Raw genomic sequence first — 21,239 nt, forward strand, 5'->3', positions numbered from 1 at the left:
CTGTGAAATGTATTATTTGTTGTTACTGTGGTAGGGGTTATGTAGCATAGTTTGGAATAAAAATACAGGTGTGTCAGCCTGAGACTGACTCTTAAATCCACACCCAAACCTTCCAGTTGATACCATTTAAGAGGTATGTAACCAACCCTCTGCTGGATGTAATACAAAACATGTTCTTTTCTTTATAAAGCTCACATAGTTGAGAAAGCAGATATATGTGCATAATAAAAAGGACAAAGAACTAGTTACTCTGAGTAGTCTAATAAATACCCTAGAATCTCAAACATTCCATAGATTTACCTTGCTGGCTGCAAAAGAAACTTTTCCCCATAATAAAAATACGTGGTCAGTATTTTTAAATATTTAGAAATGTACAAAAGATAATTTATCATGACCATGTGCTATTCTTAGCATTTTGGTAGATTTTCTTAGTCTTTGTTTTATGCGTATTTCTTTACATAGCTGAACAGATGGTATATATAATTTTATATAAGTTTAATGTATTAGCATTGTTGTTTTCCCCTATTAACTTTACATAATTTTCTAAGAAATATTTCTTCATGTGTAATATCATAAATGTCACTGGGTCACACAGTTTCATGAATCAGGTTTGGTTTGGCAAATGGTTTTTTAAGGATTCCAGCTTAGCACAACTTTCTAGTCATTGGTGCTCTATTTTTATCAGATTACAAAAGACAGAAGGAAAGATTTTGCCGTGACACGTATAAATATGCTAAAGCAATTAGTTGTGACAACAGAAGAAACAAGAGGAACAATGTGAAAGTATATACCCTTTCAAACTTACCCTGCCTTGCAAATTCAGATCTTTGGTTTGATCCTGGGTCTCATTCTCTCTGTCTTTTCTGTGTGGCACCAAATCCTCATTGTTATCAGCAAATTAAATGTTTTTTCACTAGAAGTCCTGGGAATAGCCAAAAAAGTAGAAAATGTAATGACAAAGTATTTTTCTTATTGGGTATTAAACTTTTTAAGTAAAGCTGTAGGAATTAAGGTGGCATGGTAGTAACAGTGGAATTCAGTTGAATATTTATACAAACAGATCCAACACATAGGACTTGAATTTATAGTAACGACAACATTTCCCATTAACAGAAAAAGTAGCTATTCAATAAATAATATAACAACTGGCTAACTATTTGTGGGGCAATTAAGGTAGATACTGCCTCAAAGTAAAATTAAGATGTATTAAAAAGTTGAGTGTTAAAACCATGAAGCTAAAAGCATTCAAAGAAAGTATAACTACGTGTTCTCAGTTGTTTTGGGTAGGCAGTCATTTGGGGAATGAAACCAATACCATCAGAGAAGAAATAGATATAAAAATAATGGTTTTATACCTTCTGTAAGTGAATATTTTAAGTACTCTCAACACCAGCATATGATTATCTCCATTAACAGAACATTTCTCATTGTTTGGGTAATTTTTCAGTATTTTTCTGTTGTAAATAATGGCCACGATGACTGTCTTTAATGCATCAATATTTGATAACAGATGCCTTTATCAAATTCTTAATGAATGTTGGACCTTGTAATTTATACATTCTTACCTCATGTAATAATCAGAAAGATGCTATAAGCATCATTTTCTCAATTTTATACCTAAACTCAATTTTGAGATAAAGATTAAAAAAATTGAGTATCTTATTCTTACTGTTGAAGATGATCATAATAGCCAGCTGCCTTAAATCTTTACCTTTTCACTGGTTCCTCCTATCTATATGTATATTTGAAAAAGAACAAGAGAAAGCAAGAACATATATTTTTTTTGGTCAGTCTAAAAGCATGTCTATTTCTGGTGATTTTTTTTCAAAGAACCAAAATTGGTTCACTTGATTTCTGTTTCATTTATCTCTGCTATAATTTTTGCCATTTCCTTCTTTTTGTTTGCTTTCGGTCTGGTTTGCTCTTTTTTCTGTAGTTCCTTAAGGTAGAAAGTTAGGTTACTGATTTTAGATCTTTCTTTTTTTAAAGGTAGGCAATTACAGCTGTGAATTTTCCTATAAGCACTGCTTTCAGCAAATCCTATTAAGTTTTAGTATGTCATATTATTCTCATTCATCTTGGGGAATTTTCTAATTTCCCTTATGATTTCTTCTTTTACTCATTGGTTCTTAAGAGTACGTTGTTTAATTTTTACGTATTTGTGAATTTTTCAGATTTCCTTCTGTTTGGGATTTCTAACTTGGAGACGATACCTTTGTATGGTTTTATTCTTTTTTTCTTAAAGATTTTATTTACTTATTTGAGAGAGAGACAGAGCATGAGAGGGGAGGTCAGAGGGAGCAGACTCCCCATGGAGCAGGGAGCCTGATGCGGGACTCGATCCCAGGACTCCGGGACCATGACCTGAGCTGAAGGCAGTTGCTTAACCAACTGAGCCACCCAGGCGCCCCGATTTTATTCTTTCTTAATTTCTTAAAGTTTGGTTTGTTGCCTAATGTGGTCTATCTGGGAGAATGTTTTATATGTACTTTAGAAGAATGTAGGGGCGCCTGGGTGGTTCAGTGGGTTAAAGCCTCTGTCTTCTGCTCAGGTCATGAAACCAGGGTTCTGGGATCGAGCCCCGCATCGGGCTCCCTGCTTGACAGGGAGCTTGCTTCCTCCTCTCTCTGCCTACTTGTGATTTCTGTCAAATAAATAAATAAAATCTTAAAAAATAAGAAGAATGTATATCCCATTGGATGGATTGTTACATACATTTATCTGTTAGGTCTAGTTAATTTAATGTTCAAGTCTTCTATCCTTGTTTTTTTGTCTAGCTATAAACATTTTCCCTTTGGATTAGACTAACACTTGAGTAATGAAGAGTTAGTTTGAATTAATACTTAGTTTTAATAGTACACAAAAAATTTGGTCCTGTATAGCTCTGTTCCCCCGTTTTGTGTTGCCACAAATTATATCTTCATACATTGTGTGCTCATCAGCATAGATTTTTAATTACTGTTTTATATAGTTGTCTTTTAAAACACAGAAAACGAGGGGTTATAAACTTAAAAATATGTTAATACTGACTTTTATAATTTACCTATGTAGTTACATTACTGGTGTTTTTATTTCTTCACATGGATTCAGGTTACTGTCTTGTGCCCTTTCATTTCAACCTGAAGGACTCCAATTAGCATTTCTAGAATCATGTGTACCAGCAACAAGGTCCCTCTGCTTTTATCTGGAATTCTTAATTTCTCCTACATTTTTTAAGGATAATTGTGTCAGATCCAGAATTTTTTTTTAATTTTTTATTTTTTTATAAACATGTATTTTTATCCCCAGGGGTACAGGTCTGTGAATCGCCAGGTTTACACACTTCACAGCACTCACCAAAGCACATACCCTCCCCAATGTCCATAACCCCACCCCCCCTTCTCCCAACCCCCCTCCCCCCAGCAACCCTCAGTTTGTTTTGTAAGATTAAGAGTCTCCCTCCCAATCCCATCTTGTTAGATCCAGAATTTTTGATTGGCAGTTCTCTTCTTCTAGCACTTGGAATATCTCTTCCTCCATGTACTCTGACCTCCATGGTTTCTGATGAAAAAAATCAGCTATTGATCTTACTGAGGATCACTTGTACATGACAGTTTCTTTTGCTCTTGCTGCTTCAAGCTCCCCCTGAATTGGATTTGTAGATCACGTCTTTGGTGAAATTTGAGATGATTTTAGCAATTATTTCCATAAATAATTTCTCTCTTCCCCTTTCGACCCTCTTTCTGGGACTCTCATTATGCATACATTGGTATACTTGATGGAGTCCCACATATCTCTTTGACTTACTTTTGATATTCCTTCTTTCTGCTCTTCCAAGTGGGTAATATCCATTAACCTAGCTTCAAATTTATTGATATTTTTTCACCTTCCAATATTTATTTGCAAATATACTTGTCTCAGAATTTTTACAAAAGCAATACATGTTTAGTATTGAAAGTAAGAAAGTACATAAAATTGTGAAGAAGAAATAACAGTCCTCAGTCACCATCATGTACAAAAAATAAACAATAGCATTGTGTTCCATATCCTGCTTTTCCCTCCACATAACCCATGGTGAGTATTTTCCCACAGCATTAAATATTTCTTTGAAAATGTAATTTTTAAAATAGAACTACCATATGATCCAGTAATCACATAACAGGGTATTTGCCCAAAGAAAACAAAACACTAATTTGAGAGGTTATATGCACTCTTACGTTAATTGCAGCATTATTTACAGTAGCCAAACTGTGGAAGCAGCACATGTCCCATGAATGAATGGATAAACAGTGGAAGAATATTCAGCCATAAAAAGAATGAAATCTTGCCATTTGTAACAACTTGGATGGAGCTAGAGAGTATAATGCTAAGCAAAATAAGTCAGAGAAAAACAGATACCATTTGATTTCACTCACGTGGAATTTAAGAAACAAATGAACAAAGGGAAAAAGACAAATCAAAAACCAAACAGATCATAGCCTGAGGGGAGGTGGGTGAAATAGGTGTAGGGGATTAAGAGTACACATCTTGGGGGTGCCTGTGTGGCTCAGTGGGTTAGACAAATCAAAAACCAAACAGATCATAGCCTGAGGGGAGGTGGGTGAAATAGGTGTAGGGGATTAAGAGTACACATCTTGGGGGTGCCTGTGTGGCTCAGTGGGTTAAAGCCTCTGCCTTCAGCTCAGGTCATGATCTCAGGGTCCTGGGATCAAGCCTGCATCCAGCTTCTCTGCTCAGCAGGGAGTCTGCTTCTCCCCCCCACACACACACACAGCCTTGTGATCTCTGTCAAATAAATAAATAAGATCTTTTTTTTTTTTTAAAGAGTATACTTCTTGATGAGAACATAATAATACATGAAGTTGTTGAATCACTGTATTATATACCTGAAAGTAAATTAATACTGTATGTTAACTGTACTGGAATTAAAATAAAAATTAATAAATGTATTGACTTAAAGATTTAAAAAATAATGTTTGTTTTAGTACTTTGTAGGAAAATAGAAAATGTAAAGAAAATAGAAAATGTAATGAAAGTTTTAAAGATTAGGCGGAGGTCTTGGCTTCAAAACCACCTCCTGGTCCTCCTGAGTTTCCAGAACTGCCCTTCTGTGTCTCTTGGCGAGTACCTCCTCCTGCACTCAGCCTCTGAGTGTTAGAGTGGCTCAGGTATCCACCCTTGGCTTTCTTGTATAGTTGCTGACTCAAAAATCTTTACTGGGATGGGCACCTGGGTGGCTCAGTGGGTTAAAGCCTCTGCCTTCGGCTCAGGTCACGATCCCAGGGTCCTGGGATCGAAGCCCGCATCAGGCTCTCTGCTCAGCTGGGAGCCTGCTTCCTCCTCTCTCTCTGCCTGCTTCTCTGCCTACTTGTGATCTCTGTCTGTTAAATAAATTTAAAAAAAAAATCTTAATTAAAAAAAAAAATCTTTACTGGGTATATAATAGATACCTCAGTTGTAATGTGTACAGTATCAAAATTCTGACTTCTGCCATTTGTTTCCCCCAGGCTCGGTCTATTCCATGTACCTGGCCCCTTTCCTTTCCTGGACAGTGCTAGGTACACTCTTCCTGTAGGATCTCTACACAGCTATGTTCCCAATCTATGGCTTGCTCCTTCATCTTTACCACTATCTCTGCAAGGTCTTTCCTAACATCCTGTTTTAAAATTGGAACACCCTGTGTACTCTTTGTCACCCTCTTTGCTTTTTTTTCCTTTATAACACATAATTACCTACCACCTGATGTTCTATGTATTTAATTAGGTTAGTCTCCCTGCTTACATCTGCTGGTGAAACACTCAAAAAGTGAATATTTTCATTTTTGTTTCTGTCCTTTACAATGTTGTTATTTGTTTGCTTCCTTTTTTATAACCTCTTTGTTGATATTTGATGAAATATTCTCATGGCTTCCTTTAGTTCTTTGTGTATGATTTCCTTTAGCCCTTTGAGCATATCTAAAATTATCTTTGCCTAGTAAGTTGAGTATCTGGATTTACAAACAGTTTTTGGGTTTTTCTCTAGCTTTATTGAAATATATTTGATCTATAATGTGTAAATTTAAGGTTTACAGCATATTGATTTGATACACTTGAATGTTACAAAGTGATTACCATACTAGGATTATCACCTCACATAGTTATTCCTTTTTTGGGGGGAGAACATTTAATATTTACTCTGAGCAACTGATAAATATATAATACAGTATTAACTATAGTCACCATGCTATACATTGGATTCCTAGGTTTTACCATAAAACTGGAAGTTTGTACCCTTTGACCAACATCTTTCCATTTGCCCCAGGCCCTAGCCCCTGGCAACCACCATTCTGTTTCTGTGAGTTCAGCTTTTTAAATTCCACATATAAGTGATATGATACAGTAATTGTCTTTCTGTATCTGACTTGACAGAATAATACTCCTGTGTATGTGTGTCATATTCTTTATCCATTCATCCATAGATGAACACTTAGTTTGTCACCATACGTTCTCTAGTGTGAATAATGTTCCAGTTAATAGGAGAGGGCAAATACCTCTTTGATGTTTTGATATCATTTCCTTTGGATATATACCCAGAATTGGGATTGCTGGGTCATATAGTAGTTCTATTTTTAATTTTTTAAGGATAGCTTTTTTCATAGTAGCGGTACCAATTTACATCCCCACCAACAGTACAAAAGGGTCTCCTTTTCTCCAAATCTTAACCAATACTTGTTAATCTCTTGTCTTTTGGATAGTAGTCTAGATTCTAACAGGTATGGAAGTATCTTATTGTGGTTATGATTTGCATTCCCTGATAAATAGTGTTACTGAACACTGTTTCATATACCTGTTGGTCATTTGTAGGTCTTCTTTGGGAAAATGTGTACTTAAACCCTCTGCCCTTTTTTAAATCATTTTTTGTGTATTGCTGAGTTGTAATGAATTCTTTTAGTGTTCTCTCCCTTGTTTTTTGCCTTTGTTGCTTGTACTAATGGTATCCAAAAAAAGTAATTGTCAAGACCAGTGTCAGGTAGGTTTTACTGTTTTCTTCTAGTAGTTTTACAGTTTCAGGTCTCATGTTGATGTCTTTAATCCATTTCAGGTTTATTTTTTGAGGGGTAAAAAGAAAGGAGTACATTTTCATTTTTCTGCATTTTGTTAACCAGTTTTCCCAGCACCATTTAGCAAAGAGTCTGTCTTTTCCCCCATTGATTATTCTTGAATCCCTGTCAAATATTAGTTGACCATATATATGAGGGTTTATTTCTGGGCTCTTGTTTCTGTTGGTGTATTTGTCTGTGTTTATGTCAATACCATGCTGTTTTATTGCTCTAGCTTTGTAATGTTTGAAAGCTAGCATGATACCGCTAGCTTTGCGGTTCCTTCTCAAAATTGTGTTAGCTATTTAGGGTCTTTTGTGGTTCCATGTAAATTTGAGGATTTTTTTTTCTATTTCTCTGAAAAAATGTCATTGGAATTTTAAATAGCAATTACATGCATCTGTAGATGGCCCCTGGATTCTGTGGACTTAACATTCTTGTGATTCATGAACACAGGATATCTTTCCATTTGTGTCTTTAATTTCTTTCATCAGTGTTTCATAGTTTTCAATGTACAGGTCTTTCACCTTGCTTAAATTTATTGCTGTTTCTGGTGCTACTATAAATGGGATTGTTTTCTTTTTAACCTTTTTTGGGGGTGGGGTGGAGAGTGAGCAGGAGTGGGGCAGGGAAGGGCAGAGGGAGAAGGAGAGAAACCCAAGAATCCCAAGCAGGCTAAACACCCAGCACAGAGCCCACCCTGGGGTTCAGTCTCACAACCCTGAGATCATGACTTGAGCTGAAATTGAAGAAATTAAAGATGTTTAACTAGCTGAGCCACTCAGGTGCCCAGGGATTGTTTTCTTAGAAATTTCGTTTTCATATAGTTTATTGTTAATGTATAGAAATGTGGCTGATTTCTGTACATTGATTTATATCCTGCAGCTTTGCTGAATTTATTCTAACGGGTTTTTTTGTGTGGTTTTTAAGGGTTTTTTAATGCATAAGATATCACTTATAAATGGAGACAGTTTTACTTCTTGTTTTCTGAAATGGATGCCTTTTATTTCTTTTCTTACCTAATTGTTCTGGCTGGGATTTCTAGTACTATAATTGAATAGGAGTGTTAAGAGTGGGCACCCTTGGGGCGCCTGGGTGGCTCGGTGGGTTAGGCCGCTGCCTTCGGCTCGGGTCATGATCTCAGGGTCCTGGGATCGAGTCCCGCATTGGGCTCTCTGCTCAGCAGGGAGCCTGCTTCCTCCTCTCTCTCTCTCTGCCTCTCTGCCTACTTGTGATCTCTCTCTGTCAAATGAATAAATAAAATCTTAAAAAAAAAAAAAAAAAAAAGAGTGGGCACCCTTGTCTTGTTCAGGATCTTAGAGGGAGAGCCTTCATCTTCTTACCATTTGAGTATGATGTTAGCTATAAACTTGTCACATATGGCCTTTATTACCTCGTTTTTTACTTTTTATCATGAAAGAATATTGACTTTTTGTCATGTTTTTTTCAGCATCTATTGACATCTTGGATTTTTGTCTTTTATTCTCTTAATGTGGTATGTCATTTATTGGCATGTATATGATGAACAGTCATTGCATCCCAAGAATTAATCCTACTTGATAATTGTATATGATCATTTTAATGTACTATTTCAATGTGGTGTGCTAGTATTTTGATGACAGTTTTTATGTCTTCATTTATCAGGGATGATAGCCTGTTTTCTTGTAGTGTCCTTATCTGGCTTCGCTATCAGGGTAATTTTGGCTTCTTAAAATGAGTTTGGAAGTCTGGCCTCTTCAATTTTTTGGTAAGAAATTGAGAAGGATTGGTGTTAATTCTTTAAATGTTTGATGAATATATACCAGAAAAACCATCTGGTCCTAGGCTTTTCTGTATTGGGTATGTTTTGATTACTGATTTAATCTTCTTTACTCATTATCGGTTTCTTCTGATTTTCTGTTTCTTCATTATCCACTATTGGTAAGTTCTGTTTTTAAGAAATTTTCCAATTCTTACAGATCATGCAATATGTTGGCAATTTGTAAATATATAGGTTTTTTTTTTTACTAAGTTTTTAAATTTTAATTCCAGTATAGTTAACATACAGTGTTTTATTAGTTTTGGGAATACAGTATAGTGATTCAACAACTCTTATAAAAAAAATTTTAAGATTATTTATTTATTTATTTGAAAGAGATCACAAGTAGGCAGAAAGGCAGGCAGAGAGAGAGAGGAAGGGAAGCAGGTTCCTCTCTCAGCAGAGAGCCCGACGTGAGGCTTGATCCCAGGACCCTGGGATCATGACGCGAGCTGAAGGCAGAGGCTTTAATCCCCTGAGCCACCCAGGTGCCCCAACAACTCTTAACATTACTCAGTGCTCATCATAAGTGTACTCTTACACCCCATGACCTATTTCACCCATCTCTCTCCCCACCTCCCAACCAGTAGCCATCAGTTTGTTCTCTATAATGAAGACTTGGTTTGTGTCTCTCTCCTTTTTTAAATTCCACTTACAGGTGAAATAATTTCACTTATCCTTTCTATCTTAATCTTTTCTATCTATATGGTATCATTTGTAATGCCTCCTCATTTCTGATGTAAGTTTTCACTCCTATTTTCTTAGTCTATCTAGAATTTCATCTATTTCATTTATCTGTTCAAAAAAACCCTTGGGTATTTTGTTTTGGTTTTTGGGGGGAGTCTCTATTTCATTTATTTCTGCTGTGATCATTATTATTTCCCTGCCTTCTACTAACTTCAGGATTTGTTTGTTCTTTTGTATCCTTGAGTTATAAAGTTAGGTTGTGTATTTGAGATCTTTCTTGTTTTTTACTGTAGTCATTTATCCCTATAAACTTCTCTCTTCTACTTTTGGTAGAAGAGTTTTGATAAGTTTTGATAGGCGTCCATTGTCTTTTGACCTGGTATTTTTAAATTTCCCTTTTGACTTCTTTTTTTTTTTTTTTTTTTTTTGAGTCATTGGTTCTTCACAAGTGTATTGTTTACTTTCCACATATTGTGAATTTTCCAGTTTTCCTCCTGTTAATTGATTTCTGGTTTTATACCATTGTGGTTAGGAAAGATACTTGGTGTAATTTCAGTCTCTTCAATTTGCTAAGACTTATTTTGTAACTTGTATGTAATCTATGTGGATGAATGTTCTATGTGCAGTTGAGAAGAGTGTGTATTCTGCTATTCCGTCAAATGTTCTGTATATTCCTGGTAGGTTGCCATTTCAATAATACGGATGGAGCTTTCTAGAAAGTATTACGCTAAGTGAAAAATCAGAGAAAGACCAATACCATAGGATTTCAGTATTTGTGGAATTTAAGAAACAAAACAAGCAAAGGGAAAAGATAGGCAAACCAAGAAACACACTCTTATCTATAGAGAACAACCTGATGGTTACAGGATGTAGATATTGGGGGGTTGGGTTAAATAGGTAATAGGGATTAAGCAATACACTTGCGATGAGCACTGACTGGCTGTTGAATGAAAGTGTTGAATCATTATATTGTACACCTGAAACTAATATCACACTGTATTAACTGGAATTTAAATAAAAACTTTTTTTGAAAGGTATAGTTTAAATTCAACATTTCCTTATATTCTGTTGGGACAGTTTATCCATTGGTGAAAAAAGTAAAGTATTGACATCCCCTATCATCTGTTATTAATCTGTTTCTCCCTTCAGATCTGTTAGTATTTGCTTTTAATGTATTTGGGTGCTCCAGTATTGTATGTATATAATTTACAATTGCTATATACTCTTTGAATTAACCCCTTTATTATTATATAATGACCTTCTTTGTCTTTTTTTTTTTAAGATCTTGTTTATTTATTTGACACAGAGATCACAAGTAGGCAGAGAGGCAGGCAGAGAGAGAGGGGGAAGCAGGCTCCCTGCTGAGCAGAGACCCCGATGCAGGGCTCGATCCCAGGACCCTGGGATCACGACCCGAGCCAAAGGCAGAGGCTTAACCCACTGAGCACCCAGGTGCCCCTCTTTGTCTCTTGTTATAGGTTTTTAGTAAAAGTATTTTGTCTGATACAAGTACAGCAACCCATGCTCTCCTTCTGTTTCTGCTGCATAGAATATCTTTTTCATTCCTTCACTTTGACTCTGCATGTATCCTTAAAGCCGGAGTAAGTCCCTTGTAAGCTGCTGAGACTTCGTTTAAATTTTATTTAAATTCAATTAATTAACATATATGTTATTTGTTTCGGGGGTACAGGTCTGTAATTCATCAATCTTATATAATATCCAGTGCTCTTTACAACAGATACCCTCCCCAGTGTCCATCACCCACTTAGCCCAACCCTCCACCCCTCTCTACTCCAGCAACCTCCATAAGAGCCCTTATGCTTTGTCTCCCTCTCTGTGTTTGTCTTGTTTCATTTTTTCTCTCTTCCCCTCTGATCCTCTGCCTTGTTTCTTAAATTCCACGTGTCAGTGAGATCATATGATAATTTTCTTTCTCTGATTGACTTATTTCATTTAGTATAATACCCTCTAGTTCATCCATGTTGTCGCACATGGCAAGATTTCGTTTTTGATGGCTGCATAATATTCCTCTGTGTGTGTGCGTGTGTGTGTGTAGTTATATACCACATCTTTATCCATTCATCTGTCAATGGACATCTGGGCTCTTTCCATAATTTAGCAACATTGATGCTATAAACATTGGGGTGCAGGTGACCCTTCAGATCACTACATTTGTATCTTTGGGGTAAATATCCAGTAGTGCAATTGCTGGGTTGAAGGGTAGCTTTATTTTCAACTTTTGGAGGAACCTCCATACTGTTTTCCAGAGTGGCTGCACCAGCTAGAAGGGTTCCCTTTCTCCACATTCTTGCCAACGTCTGTTGTTTCCTGATTTGTTAATTTTAGCCATTCTGACTGATATGAGGTCGTATCTCATTGTGGTTTTGATTTGTATTCCCCTGATGCCAAGTGATGTTGAATACTTTTTCTTGTGTCTTTTGGATGTCATCTTTGGAGAAATGTCTCTTCATGTCTTCTGTCCATTTCTTGATTCGGTTTTGTTTTTTTAATCCAGCCAGCCATACCGTGCCTTTTAATTGGAAAATCAATACATCTGCATTTAGAGTAATTATTGATAGGGGAGGACTTAGTAATGCCATCTTACTGTTTTCTGGCTGTTCTGTATTTTCCTGTCCTTTATTCCTCTCTCCCTGCCTTTCTTTGTGAACTGATGGTTTCCCATAGTAGTATGCTTTGATTCCTTTTTGTTTATCTTTTTTCTATCTAATCTAGGTTTTTGTTTTGTGGTTACCATGAGCTTTACATAAAACATAGATAAGTTTTTTTTAAGCTGATAACAACTTTGGTCACACACAAATACTCTACCCTTTAACTTCCAACCTTATTTTATGTTTTTAATGTTCAGTTTACCTCTTCTCAAATTGTATATTCATTAATAAATTATTTTAGCTCTTACTATTTTTTAATATTTTTGTCCTTTGAACTTTATCATCCATGGGTGATCATTTGTTTGTTTATTTTTTTTTTTGTTAATTTTCACAAACCCTTGTGTCAGAGTTGACTTTCAATAGATCACAGTGAGGATTCTGCTCTCCCGACCCAGAAGCAGGTCATCTATGAATGGTTTATCTCCAGGTTCCCACAAATGTGCATTGTGTGACAGCAAGGGGGCAGCCCTCTTTCTGGCCATATCCCATTTCCTGGGATGAGCAGCTGTACGCACCGGACCCTGGCCCCAACAGGTGGCAGGGACGGTGGGGAACTGGCTGGCTGAGGCCAGCAGAGGCCCCATGACCCTGCTGTATTATTATTCCGCCTGGGTAGGATCCTGACTTAGAGGCATTCAGTCATAATCCCACAAATCATACCTTCACCCATGGGTGATTCTTTAAGACCATGTTCTCCTGGGGCTCCTCAGAGTGTCAGTAGCTGGTTCATAGGCCACTGCAGGGTATGTAGCTGGGACCAAGGTCTTTTAAGTCTGTTACCCAGTAGGCAATTGGATGAGACTCTCCACCACCCCCATCCTTGGGTTTATGGGGCTAGGTTCCCCAACTCCAACAAAGGCACTTTTGTTCATGGGTGGATGCCAGGTGTTGCATAGGGGCAGTGAGATATGTCTTATTTGGCCATAATGCTGACATCACTGCTTATGCTCATGTTGCTGTAATTTCTTTTTCCTTTGTGTGTTTCATAGTCTTGTTTCTTTGTATACCTCATAGTTTTTTTTGTTGTTGTTGAATGGTGGACATTTTTAATACTATAATGTGGCTACTTTGGAAATCAAATTCTCACCCTTCACCAGGGTTTGTTGTTATGGTTTGTTGTTGTTTCTTTAGACTTTCCTGACCTGATTTCATAATTATGTGATCATCAGAATCTATGCTCTTATATTAGTGGTTAGCTAGTGATTTGCCTTAAACTCCTGAACAAAAAAAATACATACTTCCCTGCACAGGTAGGTTCTGTTGTTATATGTTAGTATCTTCAATGGCAATACTCATATCTTCACTGGCAATACTCATATCTTCACTGCTTAACCAGGATGCTTACAAACTCTGCCTTAGCCTTCACTTGTGACTTGAACAGAGCCTGATGACCACCCAGGCATGTAGAACTTAGGGCTTTCTCGGGACTTTCCCGAGAATGTGCTTAACCTTGGACATACATGTGGCCTCCTAGATTCCCAGGAGTCTGTGAAACTTTTCCAAGCCCTTATTCTCTGAAGCATCTCACACCCTAGCCTTTTCCCCTCAAGCTTTTCAGTTTGTCTGTTGTTGAACGCAATTGTTTGCCTTGTCCCATGAAGCAGGGATTAATGCATTTGCTATTTAATGTTTTCAACAAATGTTCACCCCACCCTTGGGAGCATTCCAAATCAAGCAAAAATGTTTGATATCTTAAGCACTGTTGAAAATGCAAGCGAGTTTATTAAGCAAGAATATATGGCTGGAGGTTTGGGTTTGAAGGCCAGTAAATAGTGCACAATTTAGTCATTCTCTCCCATTACCTTAGAGGCTAGTGTTGATGAGTTTTTAGACTTTGTGGTGGCAGAGCTTAGTAGAAGTAAGCAGTAGAGTCTTCTCCTTTGCAGCTTGGTTCATGTTTAAAAATGGGACTGTATGGGGTGCCTGGGTGGGTCAGTGGGTTAAGCCTCTGCCTCCAGCTCATGTCATGATCTCAGGGTCTTGGGATTGAGCCCCGTGTCGGCTTCTCTCTGCAGCAGGGAGCCTGCTTCCTCCTCTCTCTCTGTCTGCCTCTCTGTCTACTTGTGATCTCTCTCTCTCTGTGTCAAAAAAATAAATAAAATCTTTTAAAAAAGTGGGACTGTAGAGCATGTGATTCCTCACTGTAGTGAAGAAGGTGATACAAGCTGAGAGCATGGAAAGCATAATGGAGTACTGAAGGCCTGATGGGATAAAACTGACCTGTCAGCAAGTATGACAACAGGCATTTACAGTGCAATAGTTGCTTATGTTCTTCCCAGTAGCATCCTTACAGAAAGTGAAATTTATCTCATTGGAGAAATCCCCTTTAGGCAGACCATCTTGCCTTGGGTCTTAAGTCCTTGCTTCTATTTGCTCCCTCTGTTGGACTTTCATAGTGGATGTCTTCTCAACACCGTATTCCAGGCAGCCGCATACTCTTAAATATTTTATACACAGGGCTAACTTTAAGCACTATTTTAACCCTGTCTTTTTCCTTTTTTAAGAGTTGGGGTGGAAAGGAGAACGGCTTTGGACTTGCAGAATGTTGTAGAGACTTGCATATGATGGTAAGTAATTCTGGGGTATTGGTGTCTTTTGGCAGAGTTATGTGTGGTCTCTTTTTGAGCCTTACTTTATGGTAAGGCTCAAATATATGGTATATTAAGTTGCCGCTTCAAATCAGGCAGGACCTTTGAGGAACCTGAGCTCAATTGAGACATAACACACCTCATCTAGAAATGCTTGGGCCCTCAGTGTGCTGACAGTAGGAAGAATCTCAGAAACACGGTGTATGTTCATACCCAGCTCTTGAGTAGAAAGCTGTATTTGGTAAATAGGTTTAAAAGTGTTGAAAAAATCCCAGAAAGTGTATTTGTTTGCATTCTCTTACTGGAACTATTGGAACTCTGGGCAGTATAGCATGGTTTTTAAGAATGGATGCTTGGGGAATAGTCCTGCCATGAAGGTTATTGAGAACTTAAAATGTTCTGTGTGTTTTAAATGTTTACTCTTCATGTTCTGTCCTTATACCTTTCATCCATGCTTTGGATAAAAGGTTAGGGCATCCTCCCTTTTGCTTTGATAGGTTGTTTTGGAACCACAAGGCACAATTGGATTTGTTAAAAACGGTTCTGTGCCAAGAAGCAATTATATTTTCCAACAGATGTTAGAAAATTTGTCAGTTTGTCATGCACAGGACAAATAGCTGTAAAGAAATTTAGTGAATTTATCTTAGCAAGCTTTTCCCCCCTGGGAAGATGGGTTTTTTTTCTGGTCGAAGAAAACTACAAATTAAAATAAATTACTTTCCTGCCTTAGTTGGTATACTTTCTTTAGTGTGTGTTATATGAATGAATATTGGGTAATACAGAGGTTAGTGTTATCTATTTATTAAAGCTACATAAATCTTAAAGAGTATTCAGCTTGGAATTCTAATTAAGAGAAAATAACTTTCATCTTAAATTTGGTTAATTCTGAGCTTCCTTTTGTATATCAAGCTTGTTCTTTACCCTTTGTCAAAACAGTGTGATAACACTGTACTGTTTGTATGCTGTCTGTCTGGGGCCCAATCTGTGTTAAGAAATCACACATCCTTTTATTTATTGATATTTGGTATATCAGTGAGACTTTGAAAAATATGTGTATTTTAAAAGGGAATAATGCATATGCATGTTTTTAAAAATACATATATACATGCAACTTTAAAATAATTGTATACTGTAATTCTTTCGATTTTAAAAATTTATATAATTCCTCATTTCAGAGGCAACCACTGCTACTGCTTTCTTTTAAGGATTCATTTTAATGGGCATGCTGTTGTCATCTTAATTTTGTTTTTGCTTTTCAGAGTTAAAGTGGATTTTTGTCATGGTCTGATTTATATTGACTTGGTATTCACCTATGCAGAAAAGCATTTTGAGACCATGGGAAGTGGTGTAGAATGGTATGAAAGGGTATTTAAAGAATTAAGAAGGCACAGTTTGAAAAACTATTTCAAACAGTGATGATATACACTAAAGTTTCCATAAAAATGTTCTTTTCCACTCCCAAGTTGGTACTTAGACCCTTGTATTTGTTCTCCATCCTTTCTTGGATTCTTATTCATTATTGCTTGGCAGACTTGCCTCTCCTTTTCCTCTTGAGAATAGCCACAGTCAGAATTAATCTCTTGAAATAAAGGGCGGCTGATAACTTATAAGTAAGAAATGTGAAGGCTTTTGGAGCTCTGGTCGCCATCATCCTGATTTTGTGTTATAAGCTATCTGAGCTCTGCTAAGATGAGGGGTGAAGGCACTGTAGCTGCTGACTACACTGCTCATTCTGCTGCTACAGTGAGTTGGACAGGTGGTTAGGACTTTGGAGGAAGATTTGAGGAGAAGACATTATCTGATTCTTTCATGTGCTTTATACACAGAAATACCCACCCAGTGCAACTACACTACACTTTGAATTCTATGCAGACCCTGGGGCCGAGGTCAAAATCGAGAAAAGGGTGAGTCTCATTGACTTGTTCTGATAGAGTCTATGATGTACTGTAACTGGGGTTGACTTCTGGGACTCCTCAGTTAAATGAAGGGATGGTTTTGAGCTTCATTGCTGCCCTCCCAAATTAAACATAGCTAGTACCTTCTCAGAAATAACTATTCATTGTATGCCCAGCTCTGATAAGTTTACTTATGTTGGAGCTGCTGAAAGACAGGACTCCCCTGTGAGGCATTGCCATAACTTGGTGCATTTTTCTGTACTTAGCCAGTTTGTAAGAAGCCTGTATATTGCTTACAAGGTCCTGCTTCAATTCTCTAGTCATTCCATATTCTTTGAGGAGGTACTAAAATTCAGTTTTGTTTATAAGTAGCTTAGTGAATAGATTTTTTTCTACCTGTAGCATAATTTCTAGATCAATGGTGCCGTGAAAACAGCTGTAGTACATATTTAGAGTGGAAGCCATTTTCATGGATTTGGTCTTTGCTATGAATACAGAGGCTGTGGGAATTAAGCTAGGTTTAAAAAAAGGGTAAGGGAGAGAAAAGAGACAATACAGAGAACAAATTGGTGGTTGCTGGAGTGGAGGTGGGTGGGGGAGTTAAATAATAAAGGGAATTAAAAGTAACCCTTACCATGATGAGCACTGAGTAATGTGTGGAAGTGCTGAATCATTATACTGTACACTTGAAACAAATACAACAGTGTATGTTAATTATACTTCAATTAAAAAACAAAACTTTTAAAAGGGATAAGGAAGAATATTATGTCTGACTGTGTGCATTATATTTTGATACTGTTGTCTTCAAAGAAGCTTTTTTGAGAATATTCTGTATATAAAATGGGTATTTTGGGGGACTCTAAAGTTACCTTAATTTTAAGAGCATTCAGTTAGGCTTCAACCTAGGGTGACATCTTAGTATTCAGACAGCTCTCTTTTAGTCTTATGGAACGGGAAGCTAAGGTATTAACATTGACTTCTGACAACTCTATCTTTTTAATTTCAGACAACTAGTAACACACTACATTATATTCACATAGAGCAACTTGACAAGGTAAGAGGAATCTTTGACTGTTGGCCAGTTTCCTAACATTCAGTTTATTTTTTGTTCCTAACCAGTTTTTTTTTCTAATGTAGATTTCAGAAAGCCCTTCCGAAATCATGGAATCGCTTACCAAAATGTATAGCATTCCTAAGGACAAGCAGGTATGATAGGTCCTAATATTTATCTAAAGGGTGTGGATTGTCATCCATGTAGATTAATGGTACTTATTGGGCTGGGAGACAGCATATCAGAAAGGAAGGAGTCAGATCATGGGTAAATTAGCCTCTGAGCCTTAGTTTCCTCATCTTTTATGAGGCCAGCACCTGCTCACTTCCTAGTTAGGTTTTTATGAGAATTGAGAAAGACATAAGCTGCTTTACTCATCATGCAAAATGGAGTGTTAGTATCAACACTTTACATATGAAAGAGAAAACATTTAGTTGTGTTTTTTCTGGCCATTCTTATGGTGATAAAATATTTGATTAATAACAATCAGAACTCTTGTGAATGTCTTCAGCTTGTTGCCAAGAACTATCACTATACCATTTTACCAAATACCCCAGTAGGTAAGATTTAGCCATTAGAAAGTACATTCTCCATTTTCATTGGTTTCCTGATTTAGGTCTTCTATTCCTACACAGATGCTGTTATTTACACACATACGGCTGGCCCATGGCTTTTCTAATCACAGGAAACGATTGCAGGCTGTTCAAGCCAGGCTGCATGCAATATCTATACTAGGTAAGAGACTATAACACTATAAATAACAGGCCCTGATTAGGCAGTTTAGACATGATTTCCTTTGAGCTTCATCTATGTCTTTGTTGCTGTGAGGCTTAATTGTAGTTATCTAGGTGGCAAATTAATTTGTAAAATTGCCTGCATTTCTAATGTTCACTATATTCATCATTCTTGAGCTTGTTAATGTTGTATTAGAAAGCAGTATAATACTTAACAAATGTATTGCCTGGGTTTAGTCTGGATTTTGGCCCTTTTTCTTTTAGATGGATGTTCAGGTAGTCCTCTCTCCTAGCCCCTATTCGTCCTTTTGCCATTTCATCTTCCTCTTCTGTCCTGTCAGTAGTACAATTTTGAAGTTAGAAGATATTAATTAAGAAGTCAATACTGTGTATTTTACTTTTACTTCAGAGTGGTAGAATGGAAAGGACATTGGTTTTGGAATCAGTCCTGGGCTCTCATCCGGATTCTGCAGATGATTAGTGCTACATGTTTATGCTTTTGGCCTGTTTCTTCATTTAATATTGGGGTAGCGCTTACCTTATAGACTGATACAAGGATTAAATGAAAACCTATAAAGCACCTAGCACAGGCTAGGCACTTAGAAGGTATGAAATGGTAGCTGCTGTTGATATTACCAGCTTTTGTTATGTTATTTGTTTTTCTCCTCTTTTAAACTATGAGTTCTTGAAGTGAAATTCATACTCTTCTTTTTGTACTCATACCTCGCATAACTTCTGGCACATTAATGGATACATGTTTGTTTAACTAAATGAATGTGTTTGAATCCATTAGTTGCACTTCAGGAGACCGTGTCTACTATTACGTCTGTGTGGGATTCATTGAAAGTGGATTATACACATTCTCAACTTTTACTCCACAGTGTCATTTACAAGTTTCTGACTTAGTCTGCGGTAGTCCAAAATTCTGTTCTTTACAGCCTATATAAGTGTTTCCAATGAAAAACAGAAGTATCACACGAAGAGACTAGTCTTCGTGTGAAGTGTATACGAAAGGCCTAATAGTTGCTCTATCAAGTAGTGATACTATAAAAAATTAGCTCTTCACTTTCTCTTCATACTTCCATTCCCAAAAATCCTTGCTCATGACTACCAGTACTAATAATAGGAGAATCTGTCAATTTGGAGGATATTTAAGGCTTATCACCCTATTTGATCAATCTTCCAAAATTCAGTGATTCTGCCCTCCAATGCTGGTTGGAAGGAACTCTTTTCCCAGAATCAGTAGGTGCCAAAGGTTTGTCATTGGGCAGTGGCTTGACCACTGCCTTCTTGCCTAAAGTGTTTATTTCTCCTTTTGCAGTGTATTCCAATGCCTTGCAGGAGTCAGCAAACAGTATCTTATATAATGGGTTGATAGAGGAGTTGGTAGATGTCCTTCAGATAACAGATAAGCAGCTTATGGTAAGTATTAATATTCTAATGTGTATGTCAGGCTTGTGTGTATTTTGCTTATTTTCCTTTTGGTTTCTCCCAGGGGTTTAGAATGAGTTCCAGAAGGGGAGTTTAGTTGTGTTACATCTTCCTCTTTGGATATTTAGCTACAAAATTAAGGGCTGGATTTTCAATGTTACTCTCAACAGACCTCCATCTACCCCAAACCTTTAACAGTAGAATGACCTTAATTTTGAGTTCTGGATATTAGCAACATGGTTCAATCATCTACCTTTTTTTATTTAAGATTTATTTTATTTATTTATTTTAGAGTGTGTGGGGGAAGGGGTGGAGGGAGAGGATCTCAAGCTGACTCTGTACTGAGCACAGGACTCAATCTCACAGCCATGAGATCATGACCCAGGTGGAAATCACGAGTCAGATGCTTACCTGACTGAGCCACCCAGGTGCCCCCAGTCATCAACTTATTTAATATATCACATGTTTACCTTCTGTTTTCGTAGGAGATTAAAGCTGCTTCTTTACGAACATTAACATCAATTGTCCATTTGGAGAGAACTCCCAAACTCAGCAGTATTATTGACTGTACTGGAACTGCCTCTTACCATGGATTTTTGCCTGTACTTGTGCGGAACTGTATCCAAGCCATGATTGGTAAGTTTTGATGATTATTCTTTAAGCTAGCAGAAACTTCACCCTTGCTTTTATCAGTCTTTGTTTAACATCTTGCCCTCTTAACATCATATTCTGAGCTTGCTTTTTTTCTGTCTCTCCCAACTTCCCATATAGATCCTTCCATGGATCCATACCCTCACCAGTTTGCCACTGCTCTCTTCTCTTTTTTATACCATCTGGCCAGCTACGATGCTGGTGGTGAAGCCTTGGTCTCCTGTGGAATGATGGAAGCCTTATTGAAGGTGCCTTGTTTTTTTTGTTTGTTTTTTGGGTATTTTTTTTTTTAATACATCTGTGGGGAAATCAACTAAGAGCAGGTGTAGAGTTACAGGTTTGGAACGGTTAACAGTGAGAGCAGATAGCATAAGGAAGCTTACCCAGAAAATGTTCTTAATTTTTCTAGTTTGGTATTCTAGTTATCTATCTCATTAACAGCTTTTAAGTGCAGCTTAATTATTAAGAATTGATCATAGTGTAGCTTGGTCTGAGAGTCAGGAGGCTCCAGGTACTCTCCAGGTACTAGTCATGACTAGCCATATCTTACCATGACCTTAAGCTGTTACTCCAAAGAAAAAATATGTAAAGGTACTTTGTAAATTGTGCTGTTAAGGTACATTGGTTTTACTTTGTGCTTGGCACTGGGCACCAGCGTTTTTCTCCCTGAATATTTTA

The 21,239-nt window shown here is 37.1% G+C and overlaps 1 protein-coding gene across 17 annotated transcripts in view; it reads left to right on the forward strand.

The window, feature by feature from the left end:
* Positions 1-21,239, forward strand: part of HUWE1 (HECT, UBA and WWE domain containing E3 ubiquitin protein ligase 1) — a 173,342-nt gene that overhangs the window by 49,913 nt on the left and 102,190 nt on the right. For all 17 annotated transcript variants that reach the window (XM_045087833.1, XM_045087836.1, XM_045087835.1 and 14 more), the window contains 8 exons: positions 14,716-14,778; positions 16,626-16,703; positions 17,701-17,748; positions 17,832-17,900; positions 18,381-18,480; positions 19,801-19,901; positions 20,396-20,546; positions 20,682-20,809. In XM_045087833.1, the coding sequence (XP_044943768.1) occupies positions 14,716-14,778; positions 16,626-16,703; positions 17,701-17,748; positions 17,832-17,900; positions 18,381-18,480; positions 19,801-19,901; positions 20,396-20,546; positions 20,682-20,809 (738 nt within the window). The remainder of the gene's footprint in view (positions 1-14,715; positions 14,779-16,625; positions 16,704-17,700; positions 17,749-17,831; positions 17,901-18,380; positions 18,481-19,800; positions 19,902-20,395; positions 20,547-20,681; positions 20,810-21,239) is intronic.

The sequence above is a fragment of the Mustela putorius genome, unplaced genomic scaffold (assembly GCF_011764305.1).
Source record: "Mustela putorius furo isolate JIRA1106 unplaced genomic scaffold, ASM1176430v1.1 tig00001566_pilon_pilon_pilon, whole genome shotgun sequence".
Taxonomy (NCBI): Eukaryota; Metazoa; Chordata; class Mammalia; order Carnivora; family Mustelidae; genus Mustela; species Mustela putorius.